The sequence below is a fragment of the Choloepus didactylus genome, chromosome 5 (genome assembly GCF_015220235.1).
Source record: "Choloepus didactylus isolate mChoDid1 chromosome 5, mChoDid1.pri, whole genome shotgun sequence".
NCBI classification, from domain to species: domain Eukaryota; kingdom Metazoa; phylum Chordata; class Mammalia; order Pilosa; family Megalonychidae; genus Choloepus; species Choloepus didactylus.
The window spans coordinates 49,005,374-49,027,013 of NC_051311.1; the positions used below are offsets into that span (position 1 = coordinate 49,005,374).

At 38.9% G+C, this 21,640-nt stretch overlaps 1 protein-coding gene across 1 annotated transcript in view; it reads left to right on the forward strand.

Annotated features, from left to right (window-relative positions):
• DENND11 (DENN domain containing 11) overlaps nucleotides 1–21,640 on the forward strand; it is a 50,005-nt gene that overhangs the window by 15,927 nt on the left and 12,438 nt on the right. The window contains exons 2-4 of the mRNA XM_037836001.1: nucleotides 4,142–4,241; nucleotides 5,223–5,381; nucleotides 17,974–18,127. Coding sequence (XP_037691929.1) covers nucleotides 4,142–4,241; nucleotides 5,223–5,381; nucleotides 17,974–18,127 — 413 coding nt within the window. The remainder of the gene's footprint in view (nucleotides 1–4,141; nucleotides 4,242–5,222; nucleotides 5,382–17,973; nucleotides 18,128–21,640) is intronic.

A 21,640-nucleotide genomic window follows, 5' to 3' on the forward strand; every position in this document is an offset into this window, starting at 1 on the left:
GTGTCAGCAGAAGTATTCATCCTGAGTGGTGTGCTGGAGCCAGTGCACCATTCCTTAATTCACCAGCCAGACCCTGACAAAGCTTTCTTCCCAACCCAGAGAGGCCTGTATCCATCTACAAGTGAAGGATGTAACTAACAGGATGTTGCTCATTCCATCTGATTTTTTCAGTTTCTGTAGAATAAGAATTGGTTATACCCAAAGGAACAAGGAGGAGGGCTTTGAGAATCAGGCTGAGGAATAGTGATTTTAGGCTATGGGTAGGATATGGGTTTAACCATGTGTACTAGACACCCAATTTGACAGCGGCTTAATTAAGATATGAGCTTATTTCTTTTTCATGTAACAATCAGGACATAGCTGACCCAGGGCTGGAATGCTTGCCCAGGTCCATGGGGACACCCAGAGTATACTCTTATTGGCTTGTTCTCCATCATCCTCTCCATGATCTGCAGGCTGGTGGCCTAGTCTGCATGAGTTAAGATGTCCTGTCACCACCTCCTCATTTCAGCTAGCGAGATGGAGGAAGGGGGCAGCAGATTCCCATCCTGTAAGGATCATCCTAAAAACTATACACTTCACTTCTGCCCACATTCCATTGGCCAGAATATACTCATAGAGCTATACCACTATGCAAGAGGGGCTGAGAAAGGTAGTCTTCATTTTGGGGGGTCATGTACCAACTTAAAAATAGGGGCTTTTTTTCCCTTATAAGAAGGGAAGAATGGATATGGGGGACCAACTTGCAGCCTCTGCTAGGGAGCATTTCTTTTTTAAAATTAATTAATTAAGATTAGTCCCTTAACCTTGAAAAAATAGGGTCATTGGCCAAATAATTTTGAGGAACATTAAGTAATGTATTGATCTCATAGAGAGTCACAATGCAGAGCAGCATATAAAAGCTCAGAGAAGTTCTGCATAAAGAAACTTGAGTATCATTGTTTAACCTTGTGTTTCCCAAAATCTTTTGGCCAAAAAAATACCTTTTATAAATTTGTTTTTTGTGTGTGTGTGTGTGTGTGTGTGTGTTTTTTTTTACAGAAACCCTATTCACATAAGCTTTGGGAAATACCATTTTGGGAATTATTAAAGATATCTTGAGTTTGCAGTGATGTAAAACAATTTTAAAGCAATTCTATTGCTAGGTATGTAGTCAACAGAAATATGTATATATTGTTTCAGTAAGGGTTCACTCACAGAAACAGAACCAGTGGGAGATATATGTGATTTATATATAAAGGGATTTGTTGCAGGGATTTAATTTTATGCAGTTGGGGGCACTGGTTAAACAGCCTATGTAAGGCTATTACTGTCTTCACATCTTCTGATGGTGGAGCCTGATGTCTCCTGGGCAGGCAGTTAAGGAGAGAAAGTTGGTGTGGGGCTGGAGAGAAGGAGAACCAGCTGGAACTCGAGGATGAAGAGGAACCTGTGTCCGTCTCTCACTGCCTTCAACTTTGATGATGTGGGTGTCCCACAGGAGTTACTGGCACCCTTAGTCATGGAACTAAACACACACTGGCCAAGGAGTCAGAGACACTGAAGGATGATCCATAGGTGGTGGGTCCAGTACCTGGCTGCTGCCCCAGGCCAATGAGGTGAGCCTGCAGGTAATCAACAACACACTTGAGCTGTCTGATGCTCTGCACTGACCTTCTGGGTGTAAAACTTATGCAGCTATTGCTTTAATTCCACCCTCCAAATTTCAACTTGAAACATCCAAGGAAAGGAATTTTGAGAAACAGTTCAGGCTAGCCAGGTTTACACATTGCAAAGCCACTAAACAGGTGTTCACCAAATGACACTGTTTATAGCAGAACCACTTGGAATAGCTGCAAACTGAAAATCACCTAAATGTACATCAACAGTGACTATGATGGAAGTAATAATTGAACAGAGTATTGTTACATGCATCAAGATGCATGAATCTTGCATGTTGGCCAAATATTGAGCAAATACTGAACAAAAGATTAAGCAAAAGAAGACACAATAGAATATGCACTCTATTTGCATTGATATAAATTTCAGAAAGGACAAGGCTAATTTATGGTGTTAAAAGTCAGTGTAATATAGAAGTCTCTATATACAGAGAGAAGTTATAGGAGTTAAAGGAAGTTAAAGGAGGCTCCTGAAATGCAGATAATGTTCCACTTCTTGAGCTGGGTGCTGTCACTTTTGGAAAATTCATCAAGCTTTATAGTTGTGATTTATGCACTTTTATATGCTTTAGTTATATGTCAATACAAAGTTTACTCAAAATACAGTTGTTTTTAACAAGTTATCAAGTAGTCATGGAAAGGCTGGGTTGGAGGAAAGAACTAAGGTTAGAGTTAGACGAACCCAGTAAGGAGGGGCATGTGGGAAACAAGGCAGCAGGTACTGGAAGAGGCAGATTAGGTGAGTGAGGCGAGGATCACGACGGCTCTGTTCCCGGTGGCTCTGTCCCCTGCTGGCCTTTTCCTATGCTGGCCATCTGCTTGCTCTCATGAAGGGGGCACCTACACAGATGCCCAAGCAGTGGCTCTAGGCTCTGGTACATATCAGCAGAATCTCCCATGGGGTTGGGAAAGGGGAGCTGACAAATCCTCAGGCCCCACCCACTCTAGAGATTGTGAGTCTATAGATCTGCATTAGGTACTTTTTTAAGTTTCCTAGGTATTTTGATGCACTCCACAGATTTAAAAAAAACACTGGACTGTGGGGATAATAGGCACGGATGTTTGGGGAAAAATACAGGAATGTAGGGGAACTTATCCCCAGTTTCACCTCTTTATCTGTGTAGGGTGTGCTTTTTCTCATTACTAACCCTGACCAAAAAAAACAGCATTGTTGTAGCCTTTCTGTTTTGTGAAATCTTCATCCTCTTTTTTATGTTTTTTGTTTTAGCTAATTGAGTAGTTGGTCAGAATCATAATTCCATTTCTGAAAAGAAGGTATCTGAAAGTGCTCAGGCTGTTGAATGTGGGATTGGATAATCCTTTCTGACATTTGGTGAATCCTGAGACTGGATTGTGTTTAGATGAATGGGATACCAGACACTTCTGATGCCACAGGCAATTATCTGAAGGCATTGTTGGCTGAGATTATTGATGGTATTTCTAACGCCTAGGAAATTAAGGTTTGGAGTGTTGATAAGTTTGTTCTGAAATGAAATCTCACAAGCAGCTAGTATTTTTATTTTGAAAATTTTTGAACAGGCTTGAAAACAGTAGAGAATATTCCTTAGCATTCTCTCAAGGCTTTAGGATTAGGTAAGACTACCATTGTGCAATTCTCTGATTCCTCAATCTGGTGGATACTCACTATCATCATTATAAAATATTTTGTTAACCTCTGACATAGCACTGATCACCCTGATTACCTTGTTTATCTCCTTTCTGGACTATAATCTATTTGAGGTCAGGGCCTATGTCTTACTTGACTTTGTATTGCCTATGTCTAGCTCAGTAGAAACTCAGGGGGAAATTGTAATTAATGATGAGTGAATGAGCCCCCAAATCCTGGAATCAAAGAACTGATGGGTGACCTTTGGAGAAGAACTTCACTTGGGGGTAAGAGGAGAAAGAGTTAGGGACGGAAGCAGAGCTACATTGATCAGAGAGGTAGGAAAAGAACCAAAATAGTATACTATCATGGGAATCAAGGGAAAAGAGGATACATTTTTTTAGGAATTATCAGATGCCACAGAGCAGTGAGAATGAAGATCTTTTTAAAAACAGGTTTGGTGTTCATCAAAGTCAGTAGTGCCTGTAGAAAGTCAAGATAGAAGCTAGATCTCAAGGGGTTAAGGAGGGAATGAAAGATGAAGAAATGGGGGTAGAGCTCATGAAGCAGTCAAAGAAGTGAGGCTGTGAAAGGAAGATTTGGAAGTGACTAAGCTGAGTGATAGAATCAAAGATGGCCTCTTCACTAGAAGGGAGAACTGTGTTCATTTGAAGGCGGAGATAGAGATTCCTTATAATGTCCATCTCCAGGCCCTCTGGAGTAACTCAGGAACTCTGCCAGCAAGTGAGTGAGGGATGAACCACATCTTGGTGGTTCTGGATCAGATGAGTGAGCGCATTTTTTGAGAAGCTACGTGCTAAGCCCTTTTCTTTGAATGATTTTTTTTCTATTAACTTGTATCTTCCCTTTTCTACAGGAAACATAGTAGAATGGTGCTTACCTCAAGATATTGACCTTGAAGGAGTTGAATTCAAATCTATGGCCAGTGGGTCTCATAAAATTCAGTCTGATTTCATGTGAGTACCTCTGAACTTGTCTTTTGCATACCATTTGTACTTCCCAGCAATTTCCCCCTTTGCATAAAGGCTTTTATCAGTGGGATCTATTAGGAGTATATGCAAATGCCCTGAGTAAATACACAAACATACACGCACACAGAGAGTTTGAATTTATATCAATTTTTCTAGCAAGAAATTTCTTAGCTTCCATCAGATTCTCAATGGATTTCATGGCCCTAAAAAGTTAAGAAGTCCTACCATAGAGGTTCTCTCACCTTCTAAGACAGTAAAATGAACCTCATTTAAGGTTTGTTTTTAATGAAACGATAGAACTGTAGCTCCGTAGGGTTAAATTAAGACATGTGCTAAAATTTGAAATTCTAGCTTTCAAGCAGGGCCAATTTATAGTTCTGGTATAGGAGGGACCTTAAGATTTTTGTTAGGTACAAATGGAAACAAAGTAGCTCTGTTCTCATCAGTAGGGCTAATCTCAACATTGGGCTGAAAACATGACTAATACAAGTGTGAGAAAGGGGAAGGAAATGAAATGACATCTCTCATCGCATTCTTTATTGAAATTATCAGGCTCAGGAAGTGAGGAAAGAATCAAAATTGTTTATACTTATAAAACGGAACACTAGTTCTAAGAATAATCTTCGTTCTGGTTCTCCCATTCAAGTCATTAGTTAGGGTGCTGGAGAGAAGAAGGTATGTCTCCATGGTCATGGGTCAGCTGATAAAGTCCTGATGCTAGAAGGATGACCGGTAGCAAGTTCCTTCATCGCTTTGAGCCTTGGTCGTCTCATCTGTGAGGTTGCCTTGCTTGGACTAATTGTTCCCCTGAGATCATAAAGAAGTCTGTTTAATGCTGAACTTTGTATTTAGTGCCCTGGGCACACTTAATTATTTTGTTTGGGACTGCATCTCAGAGGAACAACAACAACAACAAAAATAGCTCCCTCTGATTTTGAGCTATGCTATATATTTGGTCTGTTTTAGCTATTTCCGAAAGGGGCCCTTCTTCGGCCTGGCCTGCTTCGCCAACATGCCGGTGGAAAGCGAGCTAGAGCGTGGCGCACGCATGAAGTCTGTGGGCATCCTCTCTCCTTCTTACACCCTGCTTTACCGGTACATGCACTTCTTGGAGAATCAAGTTCGGTACGTGGCTTATGTACATGTGGGAAAGACAACAAGTATAGACTAACTGGTGCGTATGTTATGGGTCCTCAGAGATAAAAGTTGTATTTCAAAAAACAGATGCCTTTCCAGGAACATCAGTGATGGTGTTTCAGGTCTCAGGTCGTGATCTATTTGTTTCAATCAACATCTTGTATAATGACATTCTTCATAACACCATGAAAGCCAAGGTGGATTTCTGCTTTCAGTTTATAGCAATACTGTAGTCAGTTTTGTTTAACTCCATAATTTGCTGATGTACACATGATCTTTTTTTGCCCTAAGTCGTGATAATTGTCTCCTTGCCCCAGAAAGGCAAACAGACTAAACATTTTAAAAACCAAATCATTTGTTATTTGGGGTAATAGAAAGGAAATTTTCAGCAGAAGCAACAAAACTGTTAGTTGTTATGTATATTGTTTCATTATAAAAATAACCTAATTGCACTTCAGATTGGGAGGGGGGGAAAATCTACCCCTAATCCAGGAAGCACAGTGAAGATTTTGAAAGACATCATATAGTATATATATATATTTTATATCCTATACTTTTAAAATTTATCATCATCAGTTTTTTTCATATTCAGAATCTTTATTTGTCATCATATTTGAAAGAAGATAAAATTTATCATTTGTGGGGAAAAAATGCATGCTCATCATCTAAAAATGTACACAAAACTGATAAGTACAAAAATATTTTTTTAAAATCCTCCCAGATCTTTACACTCAGAGATACCCATTGTAAATATTCAGTGAATGTCATTCCAGAATAGAAATTATTTTACAGAAATAGGATCATATTTTGTGAAGATTTAATTTCATCAAATAGTATTTTAATGAAATATATTAAATTAATGAAACTGAAGGAATTGTCAAACTTCAAGTTAAAAATTTTTTCACAGTTGTATTATTAACCTGAAATACTCCTCCAAAGTTAAGAAAAAGGATTAGGAAAACATGGAGATGTGGTGTCATTTTTATTTTTATTGGAGAATAATATAAATTTAATATGGTATATAAATCTTCTATAGGTGTCATTGTTTATTTTAAATTGTTTCAACCTTGGTATCTCTTATCTTGTATGTCTTCCTAGCTCCTCCCCCCTACTTCCTGTGCTGATTTTTATAGTTTATCTTCACCTTTACATTACCAAGGTTATCACATTTAGTTTTCTAACCATGATTCCACTAGTGTTATGTCTTAAGTTGTATGTTTAAATGGATTCAACTACCACTTCCAGGTCTTAACTGGTTGGTTCCATTCCTGAGTTCCTAAGTTCCTGACTTTTTCTGTTTTTTTCTGCTTTGTTGGATTTTCCTGTCAAGCATTGTTGTCTTGAGATTCCCTGAGATCTTGCTTGTTTAATAATATTGGTGTGTTACCTTTATATTCAAGTGGGTATAAGATTCTTGAGTCCTTTCTTTACCTCAGGATGTTATCGATATTGCTCAGCTGTCTTCTGATGTTACTGTTTTGGAGAAGTGTATTTTATCTAGATGCCTACAGATTCTTTCTTTTTTGTTTGTTTGTTTGTTTTTAATGTAATTTTATTGAGATATATTCATACACCATACAGTCCATCCAAAGTATACAATCAATGGTTCACAGTATCATCACATAGTTGTACATTCATCATTCATTCATTTGTATTTAATCCTGAAATATGATTAGGTTTTTCAAAGTATCATGGCTTCAGTATAATTCATAATAGCAGTTCTTTTATTGTTTTCTTCACACTTATTTCAAGGGATGTAGAAAACATATTCTTCTCTAGGGCTTCAGTCTGTCCCCCTCAAAGTTGAGGGTCCTATGGAGATTTTCTGAGGATTAGACAGAGTTTCAGTAAGCAAGAGACTATCTAAGTCATGACATATTTTGTCCATTATAAAAGCCACCTCCATTAACCATTTTTATGATAATAGTTATCCATGAAATGTAGAAAACTAAAATATAATGTCAGGATTTGTTTCATTGACCCACAGCATCTGTTTTTCATGGGAAATGATCCTCTTTCAGTTAAGAATTTTAATGGCATCTGTCAGCTTGGCAATAGGTCTCCCCACCAACAACAAAGAAAAAGAGGATGTGTTCAGGGAATGATGGGAAATGTTGGATTATACTTGTTAATCATTACTACAGAAGTTCCCAGAAACATTAATTGCTAATATGTATTGTGAAGTTTCAGATGCATTTGAATACAAAACCCTTTTTGTCTCAAACTGTCTAAAGACATTTTTGTGTCATGGATTATGCTTTAATGAAAACTGCAACTTGCCATTACTATCTGATCATTACCAGGGTAGCATACTTCCACTGGAGAAAATAGTTTAAGTGCTCTCTTACCACTGAAATTACATTCACCTCCTCCAGTGAGTCTTCTTTAGCTCCCCTCTTCCTCCAATACTGACAGTGGAACCTTCTACATACTTCTATAGAAGCCTGCACATACCTGTTCCATAACATGTTTATTTCTTTATTCATGTTTTTCTTTTTATTTTTCTCTCATACTGAATTAATACAGTTCCTAACAAATAGAACATACTCAAATATTTGTTGAATGACTACCAAATGAATGAGAAGTTTGAGGAAAAAATCAAAATTCAATATGCCATAGGACCCAGGTTGCAGAAAGATAAAAAGGACACCTCCTTATTGGCACACCCATTAGGCAAACACCTATTACGTATTCTTTTGTCCAAGCAACCTTAATCACTACCAAGAGCTCCTGTAAGTGGAACCATCGCTGTATAATTCCATTGGATTGTTTCCATAAGGTTTTAGCTGAAGAGAGAAAACATGACTAGGGAAAAGGAATCCTTAATTACATCTTAAAAATATGATCAAAAAGCAACATTTGAGAAAAGTGTTTCCAGGGAAGAGCTGAGGATGAAACCTGGCTTATAATAATTCATTTTTCCAAACCTCAGAGCATGTGATCAAAATTGATATCCATTATCTCAGGCTTGGTACCAGGGCCACTCATTTTTTCCTTACTGCTGCTTGATCTATAATCATTCGTTTTCTTTTCTTTTTAATTTAATGTTATTGAGATTGTTCACATACTATATAATTATCCAGAGATCCAAAGTGCATTATCAATTGCTCATGGTACCATCATACAGCTGTGCATCCATCACCACGATTATTTTTTTTCTCAATTTTTAGAACATTTTCATTACTCCAGAAAAGAAATAAAGACAAAAAAAGAGAACTCAAGCCCTCCCATAACCCTAACCACAACCCCCCTTTATTATTGACTCATATTATTGGTATAGTACATTTGTTACTATTGATGAAGAATGTTAAAATACTATTAACTGTAGTACATAGTTTGCAATAGGTGTATTTTTTCCCTATATACACCTCTATTATTAACTTCTAGTTATAGGGTCATACATTTGTTCTAGTTCATGAAAGAAATTTCTAGTATTTGTACAGTTAATGGTGGAGATTGTCCACCACAAGATTCACTGTTTTATACCTCCAGTTTTCCTTCTGGTAACATACATGACTCTTAGCTTCCCCTTTCCACCACATTTGCATACCATTCAGCACTGTTAGTTATTCTCACAATAATGTGCTACTGTCACCTCTGTCCATTTCCAAACACTTAAGTTCAATGTCATTGAACATTCTGCTCATAATAAGCAACCACTACCCATTCTTTACCAACTTTCCTTCTGGTAACATACGTGACTCTAAGCTTCCTCTTTCTACCACATTTGCATACCATTCAGCACTGTTAGTTATTCCCACAATAAATGTGCTATTGTCACCTCTGTCCATTTCCAAACACTTAAGTTCAACCTCGTTGAACATTCTGCTCATAATAAGCAACTGCTACCCATTCTTTAACCTTGTTCTATATCCTGGTAACTTATATTTCATGTCTATGTGTTTATATAATATAATTAGTTCATATCAGTGAGACCATGCAATATTTGTCCTCATGTGTCTGACTTATTTCACTCAATGTAGTACCCTCAAGATTTCTTCAATTCGTTTTTTTTTTTTTTAAAGACGGTTTTGTTCACTCACCATACTTTTTGTCCTAAGTAAACAATCACTGATTCCCTGTATAGTCATATATTTATGTATTCACCACCATCACCACTAACTATATAAGAATATCTCCATTTCTTCCACAAAGAAGGAGGAAGTGTCAAAGAAGGTAGAGGGACAAAAGAAAAAGAGAAACACGACAACTAAAAAGCAACGAAAGGAAAGATAAAGTAACATAAGTAGAATAAGAGTCAGACAACATCATCAATGCCAAGAGTCCCATACCCCTCCCTTGTATCCCCTTCTTAGAGGCATTTAGCTTTGCTATATTGCCTTTGTTACATTAAAGGAAGCATAATACAATGTTTCTTTTAACTATATTTTCTAGTTTGATTGTATTTTTTCCCCAATACCACCCTATTTTTAACACCTTGCAAGGTTGACATTCATTTGTTCTCCCTCATGTAAAAGCATATTTGTACATTTTATCACAATTTTTGAGCATTCTAGGTTTCACTGAGTTACACAGTCCCAGTTTTCATCTTTCCTCTTTCCTTCTGGTGTCCCACATGCTCCTAACCTTCCTCTTTCAACCATACTCACAGTCATCTTTGTTCAGTGTACTTACACTGCTGTGCTACCATCACCCAAAATTGTGTTCCAAACCTCTCACTCCTGTCTTTTCCTTTCTGTCTGTAGTGTTTATTCCCTTTACTATTTCCTGTAGCACAGGTATCTTGTTCACAAACTGTCATTGTCTGTCTGTCAGAGAATATTTTAAACTCTCCCTCACATTTGAAGGACAGTTTTGCCAGATATAGGATTTGTGGTTGGCAATGTTTCTCTTTCAGTATCTTAAATATATCACACCATTTCCTTCTTGCCTCCATGGTTTCTATTGAGAAATCTGCACATAGTCTTATCAAGCTTCCTTTGTATGTGATGGATCACTTTTCTCTTGCTGCTTTCAGGATTCTCTCTTTGTCTTTGATGTTTGATTCTCTGATTATTAAGTGTCTTGGTGTAGGTCTATTCATATCTATTCTGTTTGGGGTATGCTGCACTTCTTGGATCCGTAATTTTATGTCTTTCATAAGAGATGGGAAATTTTCATTGATTATTTCCTCTATTATTGCTTCTGCCCCTTTTCCTTTCTCTTATCCTTCTGGGACATTCATGACACATGCATTCATGCATTTCATGTGGTCATTCAGTTCCTTGAGACGTTGCTCATATTTTTCCATTCTTTTTCCTATCTGTTCTTTTGTGTGTAGGATTTCAGGTGTCTTGTTCTTGAATTCCTGAGTGTTTTCTTCTGCCTCTTGAGATCTGCTGTTGTATGTCTCCACTGTGTTTTTCATCTCTTGTGTTGTGCCTTTCATTTCCATAGATTCTTCCAGTTGTTTTTTCAAACTTTTGATTTCTACCTTATGTTCACCCAGTGTTTTCTTTATAGCCTTCATCTCTTTTGTTATATCTTCCCTGAACTCGTTGATTTGGTTTTTGATTTGATTTACATATTTCTTTGAAAATATTTACTAGATTGTTTCATTAAAGTGAAACAATATCTCATCTGTATCTTGATTGTGGTATAAGTTTGTTCCTTTGAGCCATATCTTCGTTTTTCCTAGGATAGATTGTCATTTTCTGTTGTCTAGGCTTCTGGTTTCCTTGGTTACCCCAGTCAGATTTTCCCAGACCAGAACGGGTTCAGGTCTCAGAATGGGGATATATTCAGGGTGTATCTAAGAGGAATGACAGACTTTCCTGTGAGGTCTCCAGTCGCTGTGCTTTTCCTAACCTGCCCAGCAAGTGGTACCTGTCAGCCTGTCCCTCCCGACTGGTGTAAGGAGATGTGGCCCCTTCAGTTTCTGTTTTGGCTGTTTTCCCCCAGGCTCTGGGGTCTGGTCCTGAAGGGAAAGCTGGGCCCCACCCCCTTACTCTTAGGGAAGATACATCCCCTAGGGAGTTATCATCTGCATTTAAATTGTCTTTCTGACTCTGTTATCTCTACCTGTCTGGGTCAGAGTGCTGCAAACTGAAAATGGCTGCAGCTCTCTCCTCTGAGCCCCTCGGGTTGAGAGAGAGAAAAGGGGACAGAAAGCACCCTTTTGGAGCCAGTACATGGTCCCCCAATTTCACTCGTCAGCCAGAGGTAACACCTGGTCTTCTGGTTTCCCCCTCCCAGGACAGATGAGTCTTCTGGTTCTTTAAGGTCAGTCATCACTAAAAGCCTCTGTCTGCTTGTTGGGGGATTGTAGCTTGTATTCATCAGTCCACATTTGTTAATTAAAACCCCAGTTGGAGCTCAGTTGAGCTGTATTCACTTGCTCAGAGAGTGCTGCTTTCTACCATAGCGAGGTTTTGCAGCTAAGCCTGCCATGGGGGGAGGGGGCTCCCGGCACAGTTCCACAGTTTTTACTTACAGATTTTATGCTGCGATTTTAGGCACTCCTCCCAATCCAGGTTGGTGTACTGTATGTGGGCAGTCACAGTTGTCCCCCAGCAGTTATTCCAGATTATTTACTAGTTTTTCCTGGTTGTTCATTAGTTGTTCCAGGGGACTAACTAAATTCCACTCCTCTCTATGCCACCATCTTGCCCCCTCTCCTTTTCTTTTTAATCAGATTCTTTCTTTATATATGATGTTACTGAGCATGCCAAATGTTCATTAGTACATATAACTTTTTTTTTCCCTGGGAGAGTTTGTCCCCATTTGATCTATAGGTCTGTCTTTCATTTTGATTTTCAGGAACTGTTTCTTCTATAATAAAATATTCAACTTCTTCCATTCTACTTTTTCTTCCTCAGGAACATATGTTTTTTTTCTTCATTGTCTTCCATATATATCATTTTGATGATCATTTTAATAACTATATAATGCTAGAGCTGTCCTGTAAGTTTATTTTATTTTCCCCAGTTGAAAATTTAGCATGTTCCTAATTTATTGTGTTGTTGCTGTTTACTGCTTCTCTCCATTTTGGAGTTGTAGTGAACACCTTCATTCATATATCTTTTTCTGTATTTGAAATATGTCTTCAGTCTTGAGACTCAAGTAATATTGTAGAGTCCAAAAAATGAACATTTTTATTGGGACCCTGGACTTTTTAAAACATTATTATTCCTTTAAAAATTTTTCCAAAATAGGCAATACATTCTCATGATTCAAAAGCCAAAGATTCTAAGGAGGTATTATATTAGTTAGGGTCCATGCTGAATGACTATTGTAGAAATGCAAAATTACAGTGGCTTAAGGAGAATAGAAGATTCTTTCTCATGTAACTAGCTAAAGGCAGACGGGTGGTCAAGGCAGGTGGGCTGCACTATCCCATTCAATCATTCAGCAACCTGTGTTTCTTCTCACTTACTCTTCCAACACATCCTAAGTTGGTTTTTGTATTCTAAGGTGTTTTTCTTGTGCTAGTGTTCAAAGCAGCTCACGACTACTATGTCTGCCTGCCCACTGTTGCATGCATCAGTTTTCTTAATCCATTGTTAAGTTCTTAATCTCAAAGGCAGTCTTAACAGGAAAGGAGACTGGGAAATGGAGTCTCTAAGGGGGTGGCCCTGCAACCATTAACATTCTGGGGCTTCTGTTACAAATAAGAAGATAGGAAGAATGGATTTGGGGAGCAAATTAGCAGGCTCTGCTTCAATTTGCCCTTCTGGCCACCCAGGTATCCACGTGTACTCATCTTCCCCCATGTAGAACCCTAAGGGAGATACCAGAGTCTCATCTAGTTAATGGATCCAGCCTAAAGTTCAGGGTTTCTGGGTGGTATATAGTCCTTTACATTGGACCAGGACATGATTCTTCTTGGTCTGAAAACCTATGAATGAATAGATAAGTCCTCCCCTTTCCACCTTACAAATGCAGTGTGGAAAGTGGAGTAGGAACCACAACTCAGACTCATATTTGGAAAAGTGTAGAATAAGAAATGCAAGCAGTCATTAGTCTACAACAACAATGAACTTCTGCTGGACAGGGATTGATTGCAAAGACTCTTGTTCTGGCAGAAAAGTACGTTCCTCAGTTAAACCCTGGTTCTGCTATGTACAATCCCCTTTTCCATTTTCCTCCATGACCCCTGGTTCTGCCTTTGAAGAAGGTTCTTCATCTGCTTTCCTCCATAACTACATCTGAAGTGGGCATTGGGGAATATGCCCTTCTTAAGCCTATACAGCTTTATAACATAGTTTCTGCTAGTGTGGGTTGGGAGCTGAGGGGTTAGGGGTAAAGAAGTCACAGGCTTAATGGGCCAGGCATGTGATAATACAGATCCCTCAGAAACTTAATAGACTTCTGGTCTGTATTTTCTAGCCAGTTCCATGTATAAGTATCCTCTGCTAAAGACCTCTTCTGGGTTATAGTTTTTAAATCTGTGGACACTAGTCCCTGTGTTTGGCCCATCCCATTCACCCTTATATTAATGGCAATTTCCTTGAGGCTGCACCCTAAATCTGGTCTTTGCAACTGGGCTGGCTCACACATCTGTCAAGAATACCTACATGGTGAGTCTCATAGAGGCTTTGACAGATAATATTATCTCCTGCTTTGGGGGTACAGAAGCAATTGGCTTTTCTAATCCCACAAGGTCCCAGATTATTGGAGTCTCATAATTTATATTACAAAACTCAGAAAAAAACTCACTGCCCTGAGAAGCTGTATTTCCTTCCACTTCTACTTGCAAGCTAGCTGATTGCCTGTTTTCATCTTACTTTTGTAGCTTACTAAAAGCATCAAGGAGCAATCAACACACATCATCGTTCTGTTTATAACTACTTCCCTTAAAGTACAAATTCAGATGACGCTGGGTCTTTCTTCGAAGTTAACCAAGGTAGCAATTTTAGTGAATTTTTGGCTACAGTATAACAAGAGTTACCAGCTTTCCAGACTGCAATATCTGTTTTCTCACCAGCTACCCTGCCAGCTCCTAAACTAATGCCACAATGTAGTTTTTTATAAGGTAGTAACTCATTTCTAGGTATCATTTTTCTGCTTAAGCTAGAGTACAAGCTAAGTTGCTGTAACCCAAAGATCCAAAATACAGTGACTCAAACAAGATAGAAGTATAGCTTTTCTAGCATGACAGTCCAGAGGTAGAAAAGCAGTCCAGAGTGGGTAAGTGACTGTTCCACTGGGTCATTCTGGGACCATGTCTTTCCATCTTGTATTCTGCCCTCTCCTAGAGTACTGTCTAATCCACATGGTAGAAGCAGTGCTCACCATTACTATGTCATGTTCTAGTCTGAAGTAAAATCCCAGAAGTTGAACTCATCACTTCTACTTATATTCCATTGGCCAATTCTTAGTTACTAGAAACATCTAGCTGCCAGGGAGTCTGGAAAATGTGATCATTAGCTGGGTGACCATATGACCAGCTAAAATTTGGGAGGTTCCATTAGTAAATGAAGAAGAGAGTGGGAGTATCTACCACTAGTATAAAATGAAGTCTTTACCCATTTCCCACATTTATCCAACAATCCTAGTAATCACTGTTATTAATTTCTCAGGTATCTTTTTAAAGTTTGTGTATGTGTGTGTGTACATACACAGATACAAACATATATTCTTATTTTCCCTCTTTTCATACAAAAGGTAGCATGTGATATGCACTGTTTTGCACCTTGCTTTTTTCATCTAGCAATATATCTGAGAAATCTTCTCACATTACTGCATAGAAAGCACCTGCATTATTTTTAATCATTGTTATAAGCCCTGTATAAAAGATCCATACTTTATTTCTTACGTCCCTCATTGATGGACATTTGATTGTTTCTGGTGTTCTGTTATTACATATAATGCATTTTTATATTTGTTTGAGTCATTTGTATTTCCTTTTCTGTGACCAATCTCTAGCCTTTACTCCATGTTTTGGGTTGTTGGTCTTTTACTATTAATTTAGAGGGGCTCTTTTTATAACAGAGAGATTTCTCTTTGTGATATGAATTGAAAATATTTTCTGACACTTTTTGTCTTTTAACCTTACTTATTTTTTGTCACACAGATGTTTTTCCTCTTTGAATTCAATAATCTTTTTTAAGGCTTCTAGATTTTGAGTCATAGCTAGAAAGGTTTTTCAACTTGGTGATTAAAGAGGACTAGAGGTAAAATGAGAGAAAGGCTTCTGTAACAGGTTATGAGAAAGAGAAAGAGCATAGTTATACAAGCTCGGGTTCAAGGCAGGGATAATACTTGATTGCACCAATGACTTTGATGTAAAATAACTGGACTGGGTTCCTGCAAAATCTAATTTGTATTTTATATTCATTCTGACTTTTAAAGTCCCACATTTATTTATTAATATTTCATCTACAACTCTTGCCTTCAATATCTCTCTAGCTAAAGAGTCCTTTCTATGACTATTTCCCATTAACCAGAGACATTGGAGAACTATTTTATAATTTAAAAAAAACTAAATTAGAAAGATGAAAAAGGACTGTTACAGAATAAAAGGAACTTAAGACACATAGCCAGGTTTTGGATCTTATTTGGATCCTGATTCAAACAAACCAACTGCAAAAAGACACTTGGGGGACGATTGGTATCATTTGGTGTACAGTTTGGTGAATGTGGACTGGTTATTAGTTGATATTAAAGGCATTATTTTTTATTTTGTTAGGTGAGATATGGCATGGTGGTTATGTTATTTTTCAAACAAATTTTATCATTTAGAGATGCATATTGATATATTTATGGGTATAATGGGATGATGTTGGATTTGCTTTAAAACAAGCAAATTTTAGGGAAAAAAAAGTGTTGTGGGGTTAGGGTATAAATGTAGCCATATTGATAAAATATTGTTCATCATTGAAGCTGAGTTATGGATACATGGGATTCATTATGCTATTCTTTCTTATGTGAATATTTCTCTAATAAGTTAAAAAGGACTAAATACAAAATTAACATATAGTTGTAGAAAACTTTGAAAAATAGAGAAGAGCTCAAAGGAAAAAGAAACATGATCTCACCAGCCACAGATACCTACTGTTAACATTTTGTTTAGATATCCTTCTAGTCTTTTTTATGTGTGTAAATATATAATGCACATTAATTTAAAATATTACTATTAAGGTCATACAATATCTAAATTTTGTAATTTGTGTGTTCACCTTTTAGTATATCATGAGCAACAATCTTCAACATCATTTTGGTGGTTTCCCAGTATTTCAACATAAATGTATCACAATTTATTTCACCGTTATTGGGTATTTTTAGGCTGTTTCTTATTTTTCACCATTGTCAGCACAAATAACTGTTCACATCCATATATAATTCTTTACGGCACATTCCTAGAAATGGAATCACTGGGTGGTGGAGTATATACAAAGTGCAATTTGATACAAATGGCAAATTACCCTTCAGAAAGGGGGTACTCGTGTGTACCCACCACAGTAAAAGGGAGTGCCTGTTTTATATGCTCGCACCATTGCTAGGTATAATTTTGAAAATACTGCCTGGTTGACAGCTGTTTACTTTAGTCCATGGCCATTTCTTACCATGGGCTTTTCTTCTAGTCCTTTAGGTTTCTTTCTTTTTCTAGCTGGGGTCTCCGACTCCCTCTTACTTTTCTCTTGGCATGTACTATCCAGAAGATACATTGGTTGGGAGTTCCATCACCATGTGTAACTTCCCCTTCCTCATAACAGAATGTGCCACTGACTCTTCTTCCCTTATCTCTAGCTAGAGCTAGAAGGCTTCTCAGTGATAGCTTACATTTTAACAGTGATTCACTGTTCTTAAGCCATTTCCAAATTCTTTGTCTGATTTGATCCCTCCCAGTGAGAAAGGAAGAGTAGGGTTGTTTTCCTGAACTAGAGACAAGGAAACTAAAGACTCCTCGTGCAGGGTCTGCTCATCTACACCTCCCCGCTTGTGGTGTTGGGAACAAGCTCAGTTAGCACGCTCACATTTGTTGGAGCAACCATATGGGAAAGGGGGTAAGCCCAGACCCAGCAGTTTGTCTTCCTCCAACCTTCACACCTCTGGGCTTTTACACCTCCAGTAACAGCTTCCACAGAAAGCAAAAGAAGCATGGAGGGAGTACACAGTCTGGGGCTGTGCTGCTTCAGCCGGAACAGCCCAAGCAGCACAGAGACATTGGGGGGTAAGCTGCTTCTTATTCTTTTATAACAGCAAAGCAAGCAAGCAAGCATAATTTCCAAACAAAGAGCAGCTTTAAACAGGGAATTCGTAGGCTCCCAAGTTATCCCTTCTCACAGTAAATAGCCATTCTGCAGGAAGCACACACAGTCTTTAGCATACCTTGCTCAAGAACAATAGAAGTTAGTCATAGTCTGTTAATTCCATCTGTTTCCTATGAGAAGGAGAATGTGTTACATGGTGCTGTCAGGAAGTTTCAGGCCCCACATAGGAGCTTTTCCTAAGGTCTGTAACACCCAAGGAGGTGTCCTAGGCAACCTTAAAAAAGGGGTCTTCTTAGAATATTAGATCCTTGGCTCCTAAGCGATATAACCCTCGGGGTGTGGGGGTGGCGTGGGAGTGGGGATGGAGAGTGAGTTGCAGAGCTGTGGCCAGAGCTGTTCTCACTGTGCATGTGTGTGTTGTACAGACACCAGCTGGAGATGCCAGGACATTACTCTCATCTGGCTGCTTTCTATGAGGACAAGAAAGGGGTGCTCCATGCTGGTCCGGGGAGAGGCAGCAGCTTGCCCCCTGTCTACTGGCTGCCTTCCATCCACCGATACATGTACCCCGAGATGAAGGTGAGGTCAGCCATACTCTCAAGCAGTACTGCATTTGTATCTGGGTACAGGAGTTATTGACTGATTTTTATTTAATAAGGAATTTATGGCTTGGACTCATCATGCCCAGAAATCTGCTTTCAGTAGAATAGGGCTGTAATGTAAGCATATGGGTTCTTTTACTACATAAGGCAAGTTGTCTTAAACAATGTGCTTTCTAGACATACATCAGCACAAAGTCACATATATCAGCACAAAGCTGTATGTGATAGGCAGGCTGGTTGAGGTGGATTCCTAGTGGGGAAGAAGGTGGATTTGATGCTATTGATTGCTTCAGATATTTTAAAGCTGGACATTGGAACTACAGATGAGTTTGAGGAACAGCTATGTTATTTTTTTAGTTGTGATATTTTTGATATTACTTTATTGTGTATTTCTTCTGAAGCACTTTGCCTCTGGTTCTGGACTCTGTTAACATTTAACACAACAGTGGGCCAAGTAACAGGTGTTGCAAGGGTGCAAAGATGGCTAAGAACCTGCTGTTCCTCTTGCTTCTCCGCCTCTCTCCCTTCGGTGGGACCTTGGTGCTCCCATCACAGAGAAATGATGCCATGACTTAGGAGTCTCTGTGAAGGCTCCTTGGAAGAGGAGTTATCTCTGGTGTATTTAGATAGATGGAAAGTGAAGGATGCTAATTCCAGACCAGGAGAAGGCGTGAGCAGTGTTGAGAGCCATGAACTGTCACTTTGCCATCACCTTCTGTGAGTTAAGCCTTGTGCTAGCTGTTCATCTGTACTTGCTGCAGCATTCCTTTAAAGTTAATGGTTTTTAAATCCCTGTTTACATATAAATGAATTGAAGTTAATAGAGGTTCAATGACTTGCTTAAGATGATATAGCTAGGAAGAGATGGAGCCAGGATTTAAACCCAGGACTGGGGCTAAAGCCAAGATTCGTTCTCCGCCCCCATCCACTCCCTTTGAAGAGATGTGGGCTGGAGAAAGCACACGCAAGTTCATGGGACAGTGAGCAAACTAGTTCGACTGTAACTGAATTTTTATTTAGGCTGGCCATGAGAGAAAAGACTGGAAAAATAGGTTGGAATCAGATTTTAGAAACCTTAAATACTAGACTATGGAATTTGAACCATAATTAGCATCAGTTGGTGTCTTGTCACAGAAAGGGAAACCATGTTAGGTATTTCTATCTAATTCAGTACAGGGAATGGGTATGTTGGAGTTCAAGGACTCAAGGAGCATGAAGCAAATCACGAGGTGACCCATAAATTAGTAATTACAGGAAGCGGCTGCCACCCTTTATTATTATCTATTGATGCATAACAAATCACTACAAAATTAATTGCTTAAGCAGTACATACTTAATATCTCACTGTTCCTGGGGTCAGGAGTCCAGGCATGGCTTAGCTGGTCGTCTGCTTTGCAGTCTCTCATGTTCTGTAGTAAAGGTGTGAACTGGGCTGGGCTCTCATCCGAAGGCTCCAATGGGAAAAGGTCCTTTTCCAAGCTCACTTAAATGGCCGTGGACAGCATTCTGTTCCTTGAGGACTGCGGGCTGAGAGCCGCCATTCCTTCCTGGCTATCGGTTGAGAGAGTCTGTTAGCAAGACAGAAGTCAAAATCTTTTGTAACCTAATCATGGAAGTGATATCCCCTCAACACTGCTATATTCTGTTAGCGAGAAGCAATTTAGTCAAGAGGAAGTGGGATTACATAATGCTGTAAATACCAGGAGGTGGGAATCCTGGGCGTTCATTTAGATGCTGCCTGCCACACAGCCCCAGGACTGGGGTAACAAAGGTGGAGAGATGGCATTATCAAGACCCTAGGAGCTCAGAGGAGGGCCCCTGCACAGCCAGTGCTCAGATCTCCGAGGGGGACACTGTACATCTGGCACTGGTACCTCCGAGCGGTATGGGTCAGTTGGCACTGAAAACACTAAGAGAAGCTGGAGGCTAGAGTCATGGCTGTCCTCCGCTGCTGGAGAAATATGAACAGGAGCTAGAAACGGAAGAGAATCCTTTCTGCCTCCCCACTGCCTTCCAGTCTCTGGACATTGCCTCCCATTGGAAGAACCTAACAGGAAGCCAACTGCTAAGGGAGTCCAGGATGTGAAGTTTGCATATTTCCCAGGCCCATGGTTTGGGCTGAGGAATAGTAATTAAGAAATGGCCAGAGAGTCATTAAGGGAATTCTGGACTTGTATTGGCCTAAATCTCTGTGTCTTCTCTCCATTCCAGACTCTGACCCATTTTTCTCTTCCTAGTCAAACTGCTGCTGGGCAATCTCCAAATCCCCAGGAAGGTCACCAGCATGTGTATGACTTGTGTGTCCCTGGCTGCTTCTCATCAAGGGGCCAAGAAGGAGGAACAAAGAGAGAAAAAGTGAAATTGTTTTCTCCTTTTGCCCTATTGAGGACAGCTCCTGTCAACCCCTAGAAGATACAGAGAAAAGAGTGCTTTTTTAGGTTGCAGATAGACATATAGAGAGACTTCTTTTAAAAAAAATAATAATAATAAATTGACAACACATGAAAATTTAAAATACATGTACCCTTTGATCAAGCATTCCCATTCCTGGGACCTGCTCCTGGGGATCGATCATATATGTATGTAAAATGATATGTGTATAAGAATTTTAATTCAAAATTGTTCAGGGTGGTAGAAAATTAGAATGCCCCATGTATTAAACAGCCAGTATGAATAATGAGTTAGAGAAAATTAGTTCTTGGGAGAGGTCTACCTAGAAGTATTTTCTTGTGAAAATAGTAAGGTGCAGAAAACAATGTATAATACAGTCACATTTTTGTAAAATAATTACGATCTCATATATAGATAGATAGGTATACACAGATATAAATCTGTACACACATATACATACATGAACATGGAAAATTTGGATGGATGTATACTAGGTTATTAATACATATATTACCTGGGAAGTGAGGCAAAGCATTGGGGTGGAGGGGGGGTGGTAGTGCTTATACATGTTAAAAAAAGGAAAGAGCCAAGAAAAAAGAACTTCTTATGCAAGCTTTTTGTTGAAATATAACATTTATAGGGACAAGTGAAAAACCATAAGTATATAAGTTCAGTGAATTTTCTACAAAGTGAAAACATGTATAAAGAAATTTTTAAAATGAGAATGTTTTTAAAATAGGGATCAGATTCAAGACTGTTGCAGGTTAAAAAAAAAAAAGTTGGAAGTTCTAAGCCTCTCCGAGAAGTCAAGCAATTGGCTGGCTAAAAAGTTCCTCTTAGGGAAATGGGAAAGCTGGAGAGAAAACCAAAGATGGGGGATGAGCCCTAGGAGTGGATTACTTAGGGGCAGATATAGCGCACCGAAAGCAGAGGGATGAAGATTGAACTGGGAGGTGGGGAGAGGGGAGTGCTTACAAGAGTTAGGGAATAAAAAGAGGGAGTAAAAAGAGGATGAAGTATCTTGGGCTTGAGAGGTCTGAGGGAAAACATGAAGGTAGACAACTGTAGAAGTCAAGAAAAGAGGGTTCCCTGTAAAAGC